The 19183-nt window shown below is 35.1% G+C and overlaps 1 protein-coding gene across 1 annotated transcript in view; it reads right to left on the bottom strand.

Moving 5' to 3' along the window:
• Nucleotides 1–19183, bottom strand: part of FBXL17 (F-box and leucine rich repeat protein 17) — a 129132-nt gene that overhangs the window by 55862 nt on the left and 54087 nt on the right. Inside the window, exon 7 of the mRNA XM_015817686.2 lies at nt 1472–1548. Within this exon, the coding sequence (XP_015673172.2) occupies nt 1472–1548 (77 nt within the window). The remainder of the gene's footprint in view (nt 1–1471; nt 1549–19183) is intronic.

A 19183-nucleotide genomic window follows, 5' to 3' on the forward strand; every position in this document is an offset into this window, starting at 1 on the left:
ATAATTACCTATGAGATTCTTTGCCTTAGGCCTATCTGTAAAATTCCACATTTCACATTGTTTTTCTTCATATCAGTTACTTATATAAACTATATGTAATATTACAAACCAGGAAACCATGTAGCAGCCTAATCTCTTTTCTCTTATTACTTATTATCTGGAAGCTGAGTATATCATAATAATATTTAGTTTTATAAATAAACACATATCTAAAATGGCATCCTGCCCTACTTTCTATTGAAAATTGCTATGTGATGCTGGAAGCTACCAAAATAAGAACCCCTAATATCTACTAGATTATGGAATCTGATTTATTGAAACAATGGTTCACATTTAGCCACAACATCACATGATCATTAAGCGAGTTTTATAATAATAAAGCATGAGATTTAAATGGATAAATCAGTACTAAAAGGAGGGAAACTATAATGAACCATGCAGCTTCAAATCATAATTTGCCTATTCACTTGGAAACCCAAACATACTGCCTACTCTAACTAAACATATCATGCTCATTGTTTTCCCTTCAAAATTACATATTCCATGTTTGAAAAGAAAACATTGACATTTCAGTATTTAATATTATTTAAAATATCAAAATTTAAAACTATTTTAAGTTTAATAAATCATACAGAAGGTTTTAATAAATTTAAATGTTGACTGTATCAATACTACTAAAACTCATTTTGTCACGACTTTTAACTGGGCAAATGGTGCATTATATAGGACAACAATTTTTGAACCAAGGTGCTTCAAATTGGCTAACAAACAGAATGTGTCCAAGTTCTGGGAATGACACCCAGAAGAATGAAATTTGGGGAAGTTGTGGCTGTTTCAGTGCTACTGGCTACTGCTGCACTGCTGCTGCAGCCATGTGATCTTCATTTTAAACATACTGTGATAATTTCCCAGCCAGACTCACAATTCCTCCCTCTTTCCCCGACCCAGCAGCTGCCACTTATCTGCTTCCAGGGCGGGGCAGGGCAGGGCAGAAGATTTCTAATACTCCCTGCTAGATTCCCATAAGGAGAAATTAAGAGGAAAGCTAGCAGGAAGTCAGTCCTGTTCGCACTCCTTTTTTTTGCCCACCCTCAGTCATTTGTTTCTCTTTTAAGAGAATATCTCTGAAACAATGATCCAAAGATCAGGGGTTGTCCAGATTAATTTTCAGAAGTGCTTCAAGGTTCTAAAGGAGGCATAGTACAGGGAACATCCAAAAAGTCCCAAATCTCCTCTGACTGTTTATCAGGTTGCCTGCCACTCTAGCCTAACATCTAATTGGGGCATTTAAAGCACTAGCTGAATGAATAAGTTGGCTTCTAGGCTATAGAAGAAAACACAATTTAAAATGGGGCATCATTACCTCTAGTACATCCTATCTGACGTCATTTATGTCCCATGACCTGCATCCACCAAAGTCACTATTTATTCTATATATCCAGGGAAAAAAGTAAGGGAAAAAATTACATACCATAATCTGTGATCTTACATGATACCAAATAAAGTTCTTTCAAATTCTGTCCTTCTTTAGCAATGACCTCCACACATCTGCAATACATATAAATCTAGATTAAACAATGTTTGTATAGATTTTATAAGACTGAAAATCCAGTGGCTACTAGACTTTCGAATGTAATTGACTAATAGATGAAATTAGAACTTTAGCTTAATGTGAATACATTCTTATATATTTCAAAATATATAACTTCTCTATTTTTTAGTCTGAATTCAAAAAAGTTAACATATTTTAAAATATTCAATAAAATGTTTTCTATCTCATTTTATTTTTAATTACAAGATATAAAAGAAATAATTCCAAATTGGCAACAAAATGTTTAATAATATCTTACTATTTGCACTTCAATTTTTTTAAAAATTGACCCTCAGAATTGTTTTCATTTTGAAATACTATTATATTTTAATTTAATCAGATTATCTTGCAGGAGCTACCACTATAAATTTGGATACTCTTATTTTTTCCTGTATGCCTGAGTCAGTTTTACTGATGTCAGTAAACATTAGGGCTGAAATACGTTTACTTGCAGAAGAATATATTAATTGGAAAAAATATTTTGGTTTTAATTATTTTGTTGATTACTAAATCTGAATTTTACATTATTTTGTTCAAATATATGAGAGGAATAAACAAAACTATACATTTAAACAATTTTAGCATTTTATTTTGTGTTATTGGTTTATTGGTTTACAATCCAAAACAGGCAACAATTTTCATTAATTAGTGTCTTCTATGTTTATATTTATTATCCCAAAAATCATACCAATAACACAGAATTGTTTTTCTATTATTAAATGGATATAGGTAGAGAATAGACCAAATTATATTATCTACTGTAAGAGCTTCATAAAAATTTGAGACAGAAACATGTACCATTCAATGTAAAGAGAACAAATTACCAATACTATATATACTGTGAACCGCACTGCACTGCTTTTTACCTATACTTTACCTCTAACCTTACTGATGTCAACTGATATCTAGTCATTGTATATTTCATTCCGTATATGACATTTGTTGTTCGGAATTTTTTCACTTTCGTCCCTTATGACAATACATAACAGTGTTTGAGGAAGTACCTAATGACGGAACAGGACCGCTTCCCCGAACGCATTGTGTTACTTCGATGCTCGATACGACATGTCCCGGTGGGTTTTGCCTGTCCAGTATCGTCTCTCAAGACTGTTTTACAAATCCACTGGAGAAGGAAATGGCAAACCACTCCAGTATCTTTGCCATGAAAACCCCATGGACAGTACCAAAAGGCAAAAAGATATGATGCTGGAAGATGAGCCCCGCAGGTCGGAAGGTGTCCAATATGCTACTGCGGAAGAGCAGAGGGCTAGTACTAGTAGTGCCAGAAAGAGTGAAGCGACTGGGCCAAAGCCGAAAGGACACTTAGCTGTGGATGCATCTGGTGGTGAAAGGAAAGTCTGATGCTGTAAAGATCTTTTCTCCATAGGAACCTGGAATGTAAGATCCATGAATCAAGGCAAACTAGACGTGGTCAAACAAGAGATGACAAGACTGAACATCGACATCTTAGGAATCAGTGAACTAAAATGGACAGGAATGGGTGAATTTAATTCAGAGGACCATCAGATATACTACTGCGGGCAAGAATCTCTCCGAAGAAATGGAGTAGCCTTCATAATAAAAGAGTAGGAAAAACAATACTGGGATACAATCCCCAAAATGACAGAATGACCTCAGTGCGAATCCAAGGCAAACTATTCAATATCACAGTAGTCCCAAGTCTATGCCCCAACCACTGGTGCTGAAGAGGATTAAATTGACCAGTTCTATGAAGTCCTGCAGCACCTTATAGAATCAATACCAAAAAATGATGCTAAAGTAGGAAGCCAAAAGATAACCGGAATAACAGGCAAGTTTGGCCTTGGAGTACAAAATGTAGCAGGGCACAGGCTGATAGAATTTTGTCAAGAGAATACAATGGTCATAGCAAACACTCTTTTCCAATAACCGAAGAGACGGCTCTACACATGGACATCACCAGACGGTCAACACAGAAATCAGATTGACTGTGTGCTCTGCAGCCAAAGATGGAGACGCTCTATACAATCAGTAAAAACAAGACCAGGAGCTGACTATGGCTCAGATCATGAGCTTCTCGTTGCAAAATTTAGGCTTAAATTGAAGAAAGTAGGGGAAAACACTAGGCCACTGAGGTACGAACTAAATTATATCCCTGATGAATATACAGTAGAGGTGACAAATAGATTTAAGGAATTAGATCTGATAGACAGAGTGCCTGAAGAACTATGGACGGAGCTTCGCAACATTGTACAAGAGGTAGCAACTAAAACCATCCCAAAGAAAAAGAAATGCAAGAAAGCAAAATGGCTGTCTGAGGAAGCTTTGCAAATAGCTGAGGAAAGAAGGGAAGCGAAAGGCAAGGGAGAAAGAGAAAGATACACCCAATTGAATGCAGAATTCCAGAGAATAGTTAGAAGAGATAAGAATGCCCTCTTAAATGAACAGTGCAAAGAAATAGAAGAAAACAACAGAATAGGGAGAACCAGAGATCTCTTCAAGAAAATTGGAGATATGAAGGGAACATTTCATGCAAAGATGGGCATGATAGAGGACCAAAATGGCAGGGTCCTAACAGAGGCAGAAGAGATTAAGAAGAGGTGGCAAAATTACACAGAAGAACTATACTGTCCCTGATAACCACGATGGGGTGGTCACTGACCTCAAGCCAGACATCCTAGAATGTGAAGTGAAATGGGCCCTAGGAAAGCTGAGCAACAACAAAGCTAGTGGAGGTGACAGTATTCCAGCTGAGCTATTCAAAATCTTAAAAGACGATGCAATAAAAGTGCTACACTCAATTTGCCAGCAAATTTGGAAAACTCAACAGTGGCCACAGGATTGGAAAAGGTCAGTTTACATTCCAATTCCAAAGAAAGGCAATGCCAAAGAATGTTCCAACTATTGCACCATTGCACTCATTTCATATGCAAGTAAAGTTATGCTTAAAATTCTACAAGCTAGACTCCAGCAGTACGTGGATCGAAAATTTCCAGAAGTACAGGCAGGATTTCAAAGAGGCAGAGGAACTAGAGATCAAATTGCCAACATACGCTGGATCATGGAGAAAGCTAGGCCATTCCAGAAAAACATCTACTTCTGCTTCATTGACTATGCTAAAGCCTTTGATTGTGTGGATCACAACAAATTGTGGCAAGTTCTTAAAGAGATGGGAATACCAGACCATCTTATCTGTCTCTTGAGAAACCTATATGCTGGTCAAGAAGCAACAGTGAGAACTGGACATGGAACCACTGATCGGTTCAAAATTGGGAAAGGAGCCCGGCAAGGCTGTATTCTGTCGCCCTGCCTATTTAACATATACGCAGAGCACATCATGAGAAAGGCAGGGATAGATGAATCAAAAGTTGGAATTAAGATTGCCGGGAGAAATATCAACAACCTAAGATATGCAGATGATACCACTCTAATGGCAGAAAAAGAAGAGGAACTAAAGAGCCTCTTGATGCGGGTGAAGAAGGATAGTGCAAAAGTTGGCTTGAAACTCAACATTAAGAAAACCAAGATCATGGCATCCGGCCTCTCAATTCCTGGCAAATAGATGGGGAAGAAATGGAGGTAGTGACAGATTTTATCTTCCTGGGGACTGCAGCCAAGAAATTAAAAGACGCTTGCTCCTGGGGTGGAAAGCTATGGCAAATCTAGACAGCATACTAAAAAGCAGAGACATCACCCTGCCAACAAAAGTACGTATAGTCAAGGCCATGGTTTTCCCAGTTGCAATGTATGGCTGTGAAAGTTGGACCATAAGAAAGGCTGAGCGCAAAAGAATTGAGGCCTTTGAACTATGGTGCTGGAGAAGACTCCTTCGAGTCCCCTGGACTGCAAGGAGATCAAACCGGTCAGTCCTAGAGGAGATCAACCCTGACTGCTCTTTAGAAGGCCAGATCCTGAAGTTGAAACTCAAGTACTTTGGCCACCTAATGAGAAGGACTCACTGGAGAAGAGCCTAGTGCTGGGAAAGATTGAGGGCAATAAAAGAAGGGGACGACAGAGAATGAGGTGGCTGGATGGAGTCACTGAAGCAGTAGGCGTGTGCTTAAATGGACTCCAGAAGATGGTAGAGGATAGGAAGGCCTGGAGGAATGTTGTCCATGGGGTTGCGATGGGTCGGACACGACTTCGCAACTAACAACAACAATTGTCACAAATTATTCTCAATGCTCAATATATTTTAATGTTAAGTATCTTAAAATGTATGGCTTTTTGATATGTATATGTATATGCAAAATTTAAATGCTAAATATGTATTTAAAAATAATTTAAAAGGGATCCATTTTTCATTACAATTTGTCCATTATTCTGAGAAGTCTTCCAAATGCTTAGTATTTATCTATTGGATAAAATATATGTTAATGAAACTGTAAAATACATGCTATCAAATTGAGTCAAAAGAAATTTGAATTATGGGAAATAATTGTCTATTCTATATGCATACATGGTTTTTACATTTTGGACTATCTTGCAAAAGCCTGGAACATGGCATTAGTGACAACTGAAATGAACTAATGAGGAAATATGACTACACAGCTTGCAAGAAAAGTGGTCCTTGGAGACCTTGTTACTGTTTGTGATGCATTTCAGCTAATAAAAGCTCCCAGACATTGGTTCAGAATATTTCACTTTAAAAAAAAAGGGAGTTTCAATCACCTTACTATGAAAGGAAATGACACAATTAGAAACAGAACCTGATGAGACTTGGAATGACTAGCTGAAAACAGTTCTCTGATCACTGTTACTTTTACAGGAACTATATTTTTCTAAGGTGAAAAAACTTTATTTAAGATATAAACAAGAAAACATGAAGATTAACTGGAAAAACTTTAAAAATGCTTTATGTCCCAACGCAAGAAAACATATATATTTTGAGCAGAATATACGTACATATCACATCTCATCATAGTATTTCTTTGATGATCTGTAATCATTCACTGGTAATTTACAATTGCTAATTATTACTGTGTTTTTTTAAATTGAATGAAGTTGGCCGAAAAGTTATTTTTCAAGAGGCAACTGGACTTTATTTTTCCTTGAAGACATTTCATTTCTCATTCAAAACATTTCTTCAGTTCTGATTGAATGGTGGAGGATGGAAATATTTATATTCCTTGCAGTCATCTGGTCATTAGCCCTCATTCTGAGAGTCGTTGAGGCCACTTGGAGGTTTATCTATGCCTTCAGGGTCACCTGAATCGTGCAATGTGTGTGAATCTTGGAACTGCTGAAAGGACTGTGTTGTAAACAGGAGATACAGTAGGTGGTGTTGTATCCCTCCACCTCAAGAGAGCTGTTCAAATGTAATGTAGATGGCTTCTTTGATCCCTCTTTCAAACCAGCAGTCCTGTCTATCCAGAATGTGGTCTTTGCTGTCTCCAAAAGAGTGACCTTTGTTGTTCAAATGCAGATAGACTGCTGAATATTGTCCAGATGGGTTTGTTCTCCTATGTTGCGCCATGCATTTGTGAAGTGGTTGTTTTGTTTCTTCAATGTATAGATCTATACATATCATATTGTTCAGTTTGTGTCTGGGTGTTTTATTCTTGGGTTGGACAAGCTTCTGCCTTAGTGTATTTTTGGGTTTAAACTGTGTATGTATGTAGCTTCTTAAATGAAAAGCAAAACATCTTCAAGGAAAAACGAAGTCCAGTTGCCTCTTGAAAAAGCACCTTTGGGACAACCATGGCCTGGATCACTGTGAATCTCCACAGACATCTGAATGACGTTGGATTTTATATTACTTTTCCCCATATTTCGTTTTCTATCTACATGTTGGAATGTTTATAATTTTATCATCCATCATTCTATAGTTTTAAATAATTGATATATGAAATTTTTTACTACATTTTATTACTGTTTACATTTAAGATGTTACTGTTTTTATTTATGCATCTCTATAAACTCTGATATTTTCTATTTCACCAGCTGTTAATATTCTTGTGTCTAGTCTAGTGAATATCCTCTTTACCAACTAGCTTATTTCCACTCTCCTAAACTGTTCCTCAGTTATTTACCTTTCTAGTCAACCCTCATTTTTTTTATATTTACTGCTTTTTCCTTACTCCTTTCTTTTTTATATTTTTTCCTTCCTAATTCAGGCACCCTGTTTTTCCTATATCTATTCCTGCTATATTTTGATACCTTACTTCAATAATTCCATTCCCATGATTAACAGTGATAAACTTAAAAGAAATACCATTAGAATATTTTTTAATTTTTATTTTTAAAATATTTTATTCAATAAATACCAGCTGTTATAGGGCCATTTGTTGTGGACTTTAATCAGAGCAATAAAGGACACCATTGATGCCTGCCTCTGCCTAGGCGACCTGAGTCATAACAGTAACTGTTTTGCCCCCACCGTCTCGCCACAGCCAACTCGCACTGGCCAACTCGCTATAGCCAACTAACCATAGGACAAGTCAAGTCGGGTGAGTTGGCTGGGCGATTCAGCTGGGGCAAGTCAATCACGGCGAGTTGTCCCATTCCAAGTGCTGTGAGCTTTATTCAGCAGTTTCTAGGTTTCAGTCAGGACCTTGTATTTTTCAGTAGATAAGCATGTGTAAGTAGATAAGACTTATCTACTTATCTCTAAAAACTACCTTTCTGAAGTTCCACCAGCAAACTTCTCTCCATATGTGCAGACACACATGAATGAAAGGTTTGACATCTGTTGTTGAAATTACAAAAAGAAAACTTAAACTTATACTACAAATCAATATATCATTAGCAAAAGTAAATCATTCATAGGAAAATGTGTTTAAGACTTTAGCCTCAATCAAGCAAGCAAGTATAAATATGCTGATCCAGCTTCTAGTTCTATACACTGAATTTGGAATACTGAGATAATCATAATGTGACATTTGACACCTACCTCGGGGAGAAACAACTTTATGTTTTAGATTCAAATTGTTTGAGAGACATTTTCCCTTAAGGATTCCTAAACCATCTCCCCATGGCTATATTTTAATTTCTGTGCTGCTATTCTGTTAGTTGCAACAAAAATCAGCAAATATTTGCCATAATGTATCAGTAAAAAGAAGGCAAAACTAACATTCTCAGTCAATTTGAGAATATTTATTTTCAAGGCCTGTCAATATGTCTAGCTTACAGTAAACAAGTTTCAAATTGATCTCAGGTAGGTCACCCAGGATTAATCTACTTTGAGTTGTGGCAATAGCCTCCTTCTAGCTGTAACAATATCACTGTTGCAGTCAAACCGAAAAAAAAAAAATGTATTCTGTGGCTTCCTTATAGCAGTCTCCAAAGACAAATAAACTTTAAAAATCCTAAATAGTTCCTTAAATCTTACTGAAATTCAAGTTAAAGAATCAGCATCACATCTTAATAGGTTCCACTCTAGCAAGTTAATTGAGTAGCTTTGGTGTTTTACCTGTTTTATTTATGAAGGCCTCATTGGAATAATAGGGAGTCGATCTTTCATGTGTGAAAAATGGTCAAAATAAAAATTATGCAACAAAAAGGAAAAATATATACCTCACTCGTAACAATGAATTGGTCATATATGTGATCTACTAACATTTGAACTACATTTTCCAGACAAATGGTCAGGAAGACTGTATTCAAACCATCTGTACATGACATAACTTTCTAGGCCTTTTGTGAGTAATTATGGGAAAGCAGGGGACAAGGTGTTTGGGTTATGGAAAGAGTTTCAAAGAGTCTGTCTTAACTCACTATAACTGAAACTGAGAATTTACTCTCGTGGTTTTCAAGATTCTTTCTGTTTTACCCTGGACTAGCATTAAATATAACTCCATTGTTTGGTTTTGGCAGCCCATGGGGCTTGACAACTCTCCCTTTTCCTTTGTTCTGTCTTATATTCTTTTGTAAATTCTGTTTGGTATGGCTTTTTAAATTATATTCTTTTTTTTTTTAAGACAGTAATACAGAAGGGCCACTCATGTTCATATATCTATCCAGTAAGTCCTTAAATCTATCCTCAGTTTAAACGAGAAGAATTCACATAGTATTTTGGCTTACTTAATCACTGATTCCTTATCAGGAACAACATCTTGGTTTCTTGATTACAAAAAAGCAATTGGTTAGCTCCTTACACTGGGTAGCAGTTATTAAAATAATCAGGAATTTATGCATTGTCTTGAAAAACAAATTAGGAACACAAAATTGTAAATGTATACTTGCAAGCCATTCTAGAGTTATTTCATATACATAACCACTGAGGTTTTACAGATTAGTGCATTGGAGTTTGTGAATTATCAAACACTTCCTTGTTTATTACAATTAGTCTAATTTGCACAACTTCCAAAGAGAAACTATTTTGAAAAAATAGAGATTGACTTGGCTAAAGGAATGTAATGCAATACATATATATTGTTCACTTCAGCATTAATGCCCCCTAGAGCATGAAGCCAATTAACAAGCAATATAGGGCTGCAGACATTTAAAAATAAAATTCTGCATTACACAGCATTTTCTCTTGTTGTGTATGAGCACACACATTCAATTTGCTTTGAATATCTTTGAAATCTAGTGACTGAGGATGTGTTCCGATTATATGCCCCAATATTTATAAAGTTGTGATCAGCAAGGATGATAAATCACATTCCAAATAATTAGGAAGTGAATGCTTACTTTCCAATATTGCTGCTCATGCTATTATGCAGTGCTTCATATTGTACCGAAAGAGCTACAAGCCTGCAGTTTGAATACAACTTGTTTAAATGCTTTTCATGATGACCCAATTTATACCTGAATACCTTTGAAATAAGCACAACAGCTAGATATCTTGCAAAGGAGAATATGTTAATCCATATACTTGGAAGGAAACCAAGCTCTTCTATTAGCAATATATGTGGTAAGACCTCTAAACTATAGAAATGTGACTGCAAGAATATAAGCATCCCTTTCCCCAAATCTCCAGTATAACCACCAGAATCCTACAAAAAGTTAACACTGATTTGGAATGCTTATTGTAAGAACTAGAAAAAAAATGAAATAAATGAGGAATAATAAAGGATTGCCTTGACGTTTCTCCCTCCATCTAACTTTAGGATTATGCACAGCTTACACCCTACACACCACTCCAAAATTAGGCATAATTGGGAGGCTTAAGGGAGTGAGACAGAATGATGAAGGATGGAAGAAAATGATACACAGTATGCGCAAATACCTCTTCCTCCTACGGAAGCAGGGGGATTATCACTTGATATAGGTAAGTTGAACCAGACCCCAGTGCTAACCAGGATAAATGGAAGAAGTGATGCTGACTCTGACTAGAATGCAGCCAATTCAGAGTGATGTGACAGAATTTTCTGTGTGTTACTTGTTTGTTTAGTGAATAACCTACTATTGAGTATTCTGAATGGCTACCATGCATAAAGAGGAATAGAGCAATCCAATCTTTATGTTTCCAGTACCTGACTTACAGTAGCCATACTATCTTCTTCTATTCAGCAATAATAATTAATTCTAAAGCATTCCCAAATTATTTTTTTCTTTCAGGTGGAGTGTGAGCCAAACAAGCGGCAACTCCCCAATTTTGACTGGGAACCTAAAACGCCCCCATTTCATCTGAATCTTACATTATGCTCATTTTGTATAACACATTCTATCCAATACTATAGCTGATTAGCATTTATAAACAAATCTTTGGTACAAGTCTTCTCACCATAATATTCAGTGAAAGGAAAACATTTTTAATTTGTAAAAGATAAAACTAGTGCAGTACAAATCCAGTGTGGACATAAGAAATGAAGTTGAGAGCTCAGCTCAATAGCTGAAACACTTGAAGATGTAAATTGTATCCATCTTAGAGATCTAGGCTTAACCTAGGCAGCATTATCTGAACAGAATCCCTTCAACTTCTCATTAGTTTCTTTATATTCAACTTCAGTGAGGAATAATCCTTTGAGAGACAAGTATTTTCTATACCCACCTTAATATTAATAAAATACAATATTTGATTATGAGTTCTGGTGTAATTGATAAAAAGGATCAAGTTAATTAAATTTGCCTCCATTTTATTATTATTAAAATATTCACACTGTTTTTAACAAACAATTCATCATGAGCATTTCCCCAAAGTTAATAAATAGCTGTTTTTACAAATGTTGAAGTTAAAAATACGCTCGATACTCCAATGTAAAATAAGTATTTTGTTAGTGCTCTTTGGCCTTATAAATTAAACACGAAGTAACTTTTACTTCATAGTTCAGACTGATAATGTCCAAAAACAGAATGTATATTCTGAAAACAATCTTTTTACAATTATTATTTATTCCAGTTACTTGTAATCACAAAATTATTTTTTTATTTTGTTTACAAAGTTGCTTTCTCTCCCATGTTACCAATGAAAACACTGACCTTCCTATGAGGTTAAGCTTTCTACTTTGTTTGAAACACCACAATCCTTTTTTCTCAAAAGAAATGCTACATGTTAATGCCTCAAGCAAAGAAAAAAAACCACTATCATTTTGGTCCTTCATTAGTCAGATGATCTGGCAATAACAATGCTACTTGAATATGAACCCACATGCAAAACTATTTTCAAATATAACCTTGCCAGGAGCTATGTTATGTCTTGGCAGAAGAAAGCAAGCTTTATTTTTCTATCTATTGGCTCAGTCTGCATGAAAGAGCAGGTGTTGCAATAGGAAATGAATTTGAAGAGGTAACAACAATATGATATAATACTTCAAGGCCCAAGTGTTTTTGCAAACTGCAAACAATGAAAAACGTTTAAGCAATTAAATACCCTTTTGCAAAAAGTGACCATGGAGATTATAATCATTAATTAAAATCATGTAAATCATGTAAATAATGTTACAAAATAACATTTGCTTTTTATCTCAGACCTCAAAAGGCTTAATGGGTAAAGGGCTTAATCTCAGAAGAGCTGTTTTAATTAAAACTAAAAAACCAAAAGTGTAGTATAATAAAGGTGAGAAAGCTTGCAATCCCATATATTTAACAAATGCATGTGTGAATACTGAACTTCATTTTTCAAATGTACCTAATTGTACATTTTTCAAACTGTACTTATGCAATTTTTCAAACCATAAAATAAATGTGATTCCTTTCCCAAATATGGAGACAATTCTCAAAGTTAACATATCCTTTTTTTATTATAACTGAGATTATTTTTTCAACATTCAGCCTCACTGATTTATTATGGAAAAATTAACTGAAAATACTCGAAGTTGTACAATTGTCACTGTTCAACTTTCTATACTTTAGAATGTTAGAGTGTAATTCCAATCTGGGACATTAATGGAAGTTTACTTCAGAATACATGCCGCAAGGGTTCTGTGGGTTCATGGTTATGATTCAAGGGTCATTATAGGAGGAGAACTGAATTAGATTATGGTGATAAAAATAAAGAATCTGATACCACTTTTTCAACTAACAAATTTTGATAAAAGGCATAAAAGTTTTTACAAGCTGTAGTTCACTTCATCAAATGGCATGCAAATCCCCCAAAATGAATAAATATAGAACTGGTTCTGAAAATCAGAGATATGTTTTGTGTATCATGCTTTCTGTCTATGTTGATGCTGACTAAGGATGCCTTTGATCTTCAAGGATGCCGACAGCTTCACAATCAATGGACAAAGGAGTATACCCATAGTCTACATCTATGCATGAAATCAGCAAACCAAGAACACAGTCTTTTTTATGCTTTATGGTTTGATCTACTGGAGCAAACCCTTTTTTTGGAATTCTTGATTCCGAATGCATTTTTTAAAAGCCAGAATATTGTCAGTTTCATTGGTGTAAAAAAGTTCTAGTGTTTATAGAATTCTACATTCCCATGGAAATTGTAGATTTGAAAATGCAGACTATTGTTTTCCTTGGTAATATTTGGTGTCCATACACACATTTACTCAGGTACTATGGTGCAGTCTACAGTACAATTTGCTACATGGCAGATGCTTTAACTTGCTGATTTGTTGTTCGCCCTCTTGTTTGTCCTGTTAATTCTTCAGGAATTCTTCTGAATGTGCACAACTTCTTTTGTTGAAGTTCTGTGTTGCTGACTATTTAAAATGCATATACCAGGGTAGCCAGCCAGGACTTTTTAAGTTTCCCGGATGGCTTTTAGTTAGTTAGGATTTGGGGGAGGGGGGGGGGAGAAGGAAATCTGTTTTTGGTAAAACAACTAATAACGGACAAGCAAAACTAAATACTAAGGTAAATCTGTTGGTTTAACCTTCACAGGAAGTATTGAAGTAAAGATTGTTGCTGATTTTCTGCAAGACAGCCTATATTAAGAAAATCCTTCCCGTTTAGCTTTATGATTAATATGTTAAGGAAGCTCTTAAAGAAGAAAAAGCTGAATCCATCCATAGCAACGATATGATAATTGATTGCCAAGAAAACAAAAGTGGTTTTCCACTACCTTCCATCAGCATATTTAAATATATATATATTATTTCTTCCTATTAAAAAAATTTCCTTCAGAAAGCTGCAAATGTAAGATTTACTCATAGGGGAACATTTAAGGGGGGAAAATTAAAAATAGGAACGGAGTAATGAGTTGACTAGACTGCTGAATGGTATGCTTAGTGGATTGCCAAAGGTAAATAAGAAAATCAGAGAGAAGCTGAACATCTAAAATATGCTAAATCCTGTTATATGTTACATTAAAAAAATCACTTCTGGAATAAAAAGACATATATATAATTTGCATTCCAACATTGCAACAACCAGGAAGGTTGCCAGTATGTTGTATATAGATACTCCTTGATTTACAACCACAATTGGGACCAGAAATTCTAGTTGCCAAGCACACAAATTTTGATCACATGACCATGTCTAACGTGCAAGGACTAGCTGTAAATTACTTTTTTCATTGCCATTGTATCTTTGAACGATGGCTGAATGAATTGCTGTAAGTCGAAGACTACCTGTATATCTATCATATTCTCATTTTAACAGCAAAGACAAACTGCGGACTGTTCCAGAATTTCCATGGTCCCAACTAATGCTTTTAGTTCATCTTCTAAATTCTTCAAATTATTTGATAGAGAAATTCTAATTATAGCTGAGCAGTTCTACTTCAGACAGAAATAGTCCCATGGCAATTTTCTGGTAATACAGTCAATTGGAATCTAAGATAAGGCGATGTCCAAATAGAACTACAAAAACAGCAAGCATTGTCTGATGCTATCACTTGTAATTCTCATTTTAAAAGCTGAAAGCAATACACACTGTAGAAAGATCAAGGTAACATAGGTAAGATTGAATTTGGGTTTTGCTATGGATATTAGTTTCAAGAAACAACAAGGCTACTGTAGGTTCACTTGGATTCTGGAATCAGAAATGTTAACAGCCAATTTTGGTCATTCTGTGCACACTTAAAGTTGGTAAGAGGTTGTATGATGGAAAGTTACATGCTATGGAAAGAGAATATTTATCAAATATAACATAATCCGGGAAGCAAATTGGGAGAAGCTAAATTGTAACTTAACATGTTTTGCTGTGCCTGGGTGGAAAATATAAAACCTTTCAATTATTTTGCTCTCTCTCTAGGACTAATCAAAACAATGAAGTCCCTTAATAAGACACTGGTTATAGGAACTTTTCATTTCCAAAATAACTAGCTCTATCTTAAAAAGAAATATCTTAAATTAATATATATCTTATAATCCAGGAGTTAGATTGTATTTATCAGGAGGACTTATATTCATTTGGGACTCAAAAGTTACTATAATAAATCTCTCTCTCTCTCTCTCTCTCTCTCTCTCTCTCTCTCTCTCTCTCTCTCTCTCTCTGTGTGTGTGTGTGTGTGTGTGTGTGTTTATATGTGTGTGAAATCAGAGAGGAACAGATTTCTGTGCAGATAAATTCTACTCTATTTTGTAAATATGTTTGCAGCTATACTTTGCACTGTGTTTCATTATATTATTTCATTTGGGTTGTGGTTCACCTGACATTTTGTTATTCTATAGAAAGGGGACCTGTCTGAAAGGGAAAAAAAGAACTGCTATTACTCTTTTGATCTTTTGTTATAGCATATAGGAGAGGTGAAACAAGAGCCTGTGACTTTGTCAGGGATTGCCGATTGGTTTCCAATTTTCTTCAGTGTCTGATCCATTATTTAAATGTACGCAATAGCTCAGGAATTACTGTCAAGTCACAAATGCCTAACTGAAAAAAAAAGTAGTGTACAGCAGTGAATTGACTAATGTTTTAGGATTTTTTTCTGTATTTTATAGATTTTAAAAGAAGTTTCAGCTTTCAAATAAGCCCATCAAAGGGACAGATGGACGTAATCTATCTTGGGGGGGGGGGGGAACAGAAGCACTACTGTAAATGGAGGAGATAATGGAAACATAGCTATATTAGAAAACATGAATATTATTGTAAAATTCCTTTTTACAACTATAATGCTAACCGCCACTAGCTAAAAATTCCTTTCCTGCTTTCTGGTTATAGCAAAGCTGGTAAGAGAATTTATTCTTAAGCCTTTTGATGTGTGAACAGAGGAATGTTATCAAATAAAGAGAGAAGGGCTATGTCATCCTTATATCAAATACTTGTTTCAGGGCATTTTTAAAGGCGGAGACATTCAAGGACCTCTTTAGAACTTTGTATGAAATGAAAGGATACTACAGTAAACAGACAAAAGAAACTCAATGTGTGTATACAGACCTAATGTTAGCTAGCCAAGATTTAATTTCCAAAATGACACAGAGGCTGCTCACTGAACAATGCCTGTGTTTAGCTCGTCATACTGAGACAGTTCTTGGGCCAACTCACTTAAGTTTTTTGCAAGGCTACCATTCATTAGAACAGATGCCAATACTCTTCATTTTCTATAAAGTTTGAGACAGAGTTCATTCAGCATAAGATGAATATTAGGCTTAATCAGTGGAGTTCAAGGAAAACACGGTGATTTTTATGTGATTTTTCAACCTCTAACAGGGTGTGTTACTATAGAAATGTTTCCAGTTAACTCCACTTTATTTAAAAAAGGACATTTTTAATTAACTGGAATTACTGTTGTTCATGAAATTTTATTTTCATTAATTATTTTGGGATGATGAAATATTATAAAAATGAATTCAAAAGCCTTTTAGTCCCATTTTATATATTATCCTACATCTTATACTAAAGGAAAAATAATATTCTGTTTCACAGTTAAATGTGAAAAAAGAACAAAATAATTACATAGAAAATGAAGTTAACTTCAAAATGTGCATATATAATAGCTAACAAGTTATTGATAATAGCATGAAATTACTTTAACATGACACTAAAAAGAGATAATTGGAATACAAAAAAGAGGCAGATATATCCCACTGACAATAAGTCATAATCTATGGTCCATTGAAAAATTGCATTTTTTTAGTATGCAACTCATCCATCATCCAGAAACACACTGGATGATATTGATATCAGACTCAAACCAATAGTCACCATTTGACATAAACAAAAATCTTTAACAATCTTAGAATAAAAAGCACTATTTTCTTAAACTGAAATATGAATTATAAGCAAGATACTTGATTGCCCACAATGCTAAGACACACTAAGAAAACGTTCTTGCTTCAGCAGTTCTTCTCAACAAACCTTAAACCTACTGTGGAAAAGAAAAAGCTATTGAAGAATAACTATGAGTAAAAGAAACATTAGTGGATCAAATGGATAAATGGACCTGTAATGCAACTCCTAAGAAATACAATACAAAGCTTATTGTAAGGAAGATTTATAATGAAATTCAGCTTTATGTAAGCATCAATCAAAGTCAACTTAAACAAGGTAGCAATAAAATTAAATGTTTTTGTACATTATATTTTAATGCAAATTGCTTTTTGCACTAACTATATATTAAAATATTAGGTATTTTAGGTATTAAAATAAGTGCAATTCCAAATATTCTTATGATTTAAGTAAATGAACTACACCTTACTGTTTCGTATAATAATGACTATAAACTATAGCAGCTCTGATTTGAGATCAAGGAAGTTTTAAGTATTCATATTGTGATACCTACTTTATCTTAAATTAAAACTTAAGAAATAGCCCTGAATAGTATTATGCCTGAGGGAATTGTAAATATTAATAAAACACAAGTCTCATATGCTTGACGACCTATTATTGGAAGAGAACAAATGAAAAGGTGCAAATACAAAAGAGAAAAAAATGGGATTTTTTTTCTTGTATGCTCATTTTTGTATGATTATCTACATGTAAATCTACAACAATTTTTATATCAATTTATAACAAATAAGAAAATTACAAGTAACTATAAATAAAAGAACTATAACCACTAGGAAAACGAGACCTTCACTCTCCAAAACAAACAAAATTGGAAGAAGACAATTTTGTTTAGTTCAGAATATAAAATGCCACCACAACAAATGAACAATCAGGAAATGCAATGATAAAGATTTTGCCACTGAGAATGATTTACCTATTTTCAAGATTGAGAACTTCACTGAATACTGCATGGTTCCAGCCACCTACCACGACCCATATCACTTCCACAAAGCAGGAGAGAGAAGTATTTGACAAATTGGTAGTTGGTTTAGTCATGAGGATCTAAACCAGGGGTAGTCAACCTTGGCTCTTTTATGACTCGTGGACTTCAATTCCCAGAATTCTGGGAGTTGAAGTCCATGAGTCATAAGAGAGCCAAGGTTGACTACCCCTGATCTAAACAAACTACTCCCAGATAACCACGCCAGAAGATGCCTAGCATATTCTTTACAGCAGCACAACAGATGGCCTTAATTTATTTGATTTAGGAACTGCCCAATTCCAACTGATCCTGTGTATACAATAAAAGCAACTGTCATGGTTCCGACAGATGAAACTCTTTAAAAGAACTTCGAGGCATTGTTTACCTTAAGAATCTCTTATTCGAGAAGCAAAGTATTGGCACTACACAGTTAAAGCCAAAAACTGAATTCCCCTCCCCTGGGCACAAAGTAGCAAAGCACAATTCCCTCCTCCAATTAACAGTCATAAATCACATCAATTAGCTTAAAGCGGGCTCTCTCCCCAACTCTCCAGCCCGCCAAATCTTTATCAACTCTGGGTGCAATAACCTTGGATTCCCACAGCTGAGTTATTATTGTTATGACTAACTGGACTCTCATCCACATCCCCCCTCCCAGCATCAACTAATTCTAAAAGCGAAAGAGAAAAGATGGCTACATTTCCATCTGTTGTCAAAGCAAGAACATCCAATGTTAGCAGCGTTGACAGCAACAGCATACGAACATTAGAATAAACATCAGGAATCTATGGCAGATCCAGTTGATCCCATTCACACACAATCTAGCAGGGATCCCAATCATTCTGGGAGAACAGCAAGTCCTTAAGGCTTTCCAAAAAGCCACTAGGATAGAAGGTACATGGATATCGGGAGAATCTCATTTCAGAATACAGGCATGGCAACAGAATAAGCATTATTCCAGATGACATTACTTCATTGTCATCCATTGCTCTGGTGGAGTGTGATGGCTCGTGTGTTTAGAAAACTGAGCTATCAGCATGCTCATGTTCGATTGTTGCTGTGTGATGGGTGAGCATCATTCACTTCAACTCCTGCCCACTTAGCAATTTGAAAGCGAGTAGATAAATAGATACCATTTCAGTGAG

This window comes from Protobothrops mucrosquamatus, unplaced genomic scaffold (genome assembly GCF_001527695.2).
Source record: "Protobothrops mucrosquamatus isolate PMUCROS unplaced genomic scaffold, P.Mucros_1.0 scaffold622, whole genome shotgun sequence".
NCBI classification, from domain to species: Eukaryota; Metazoa; Chordata; class Lepidosauria; order Squamata; family Viperidae; genus Protobothrops; species Protobothrops mucrosquamatus.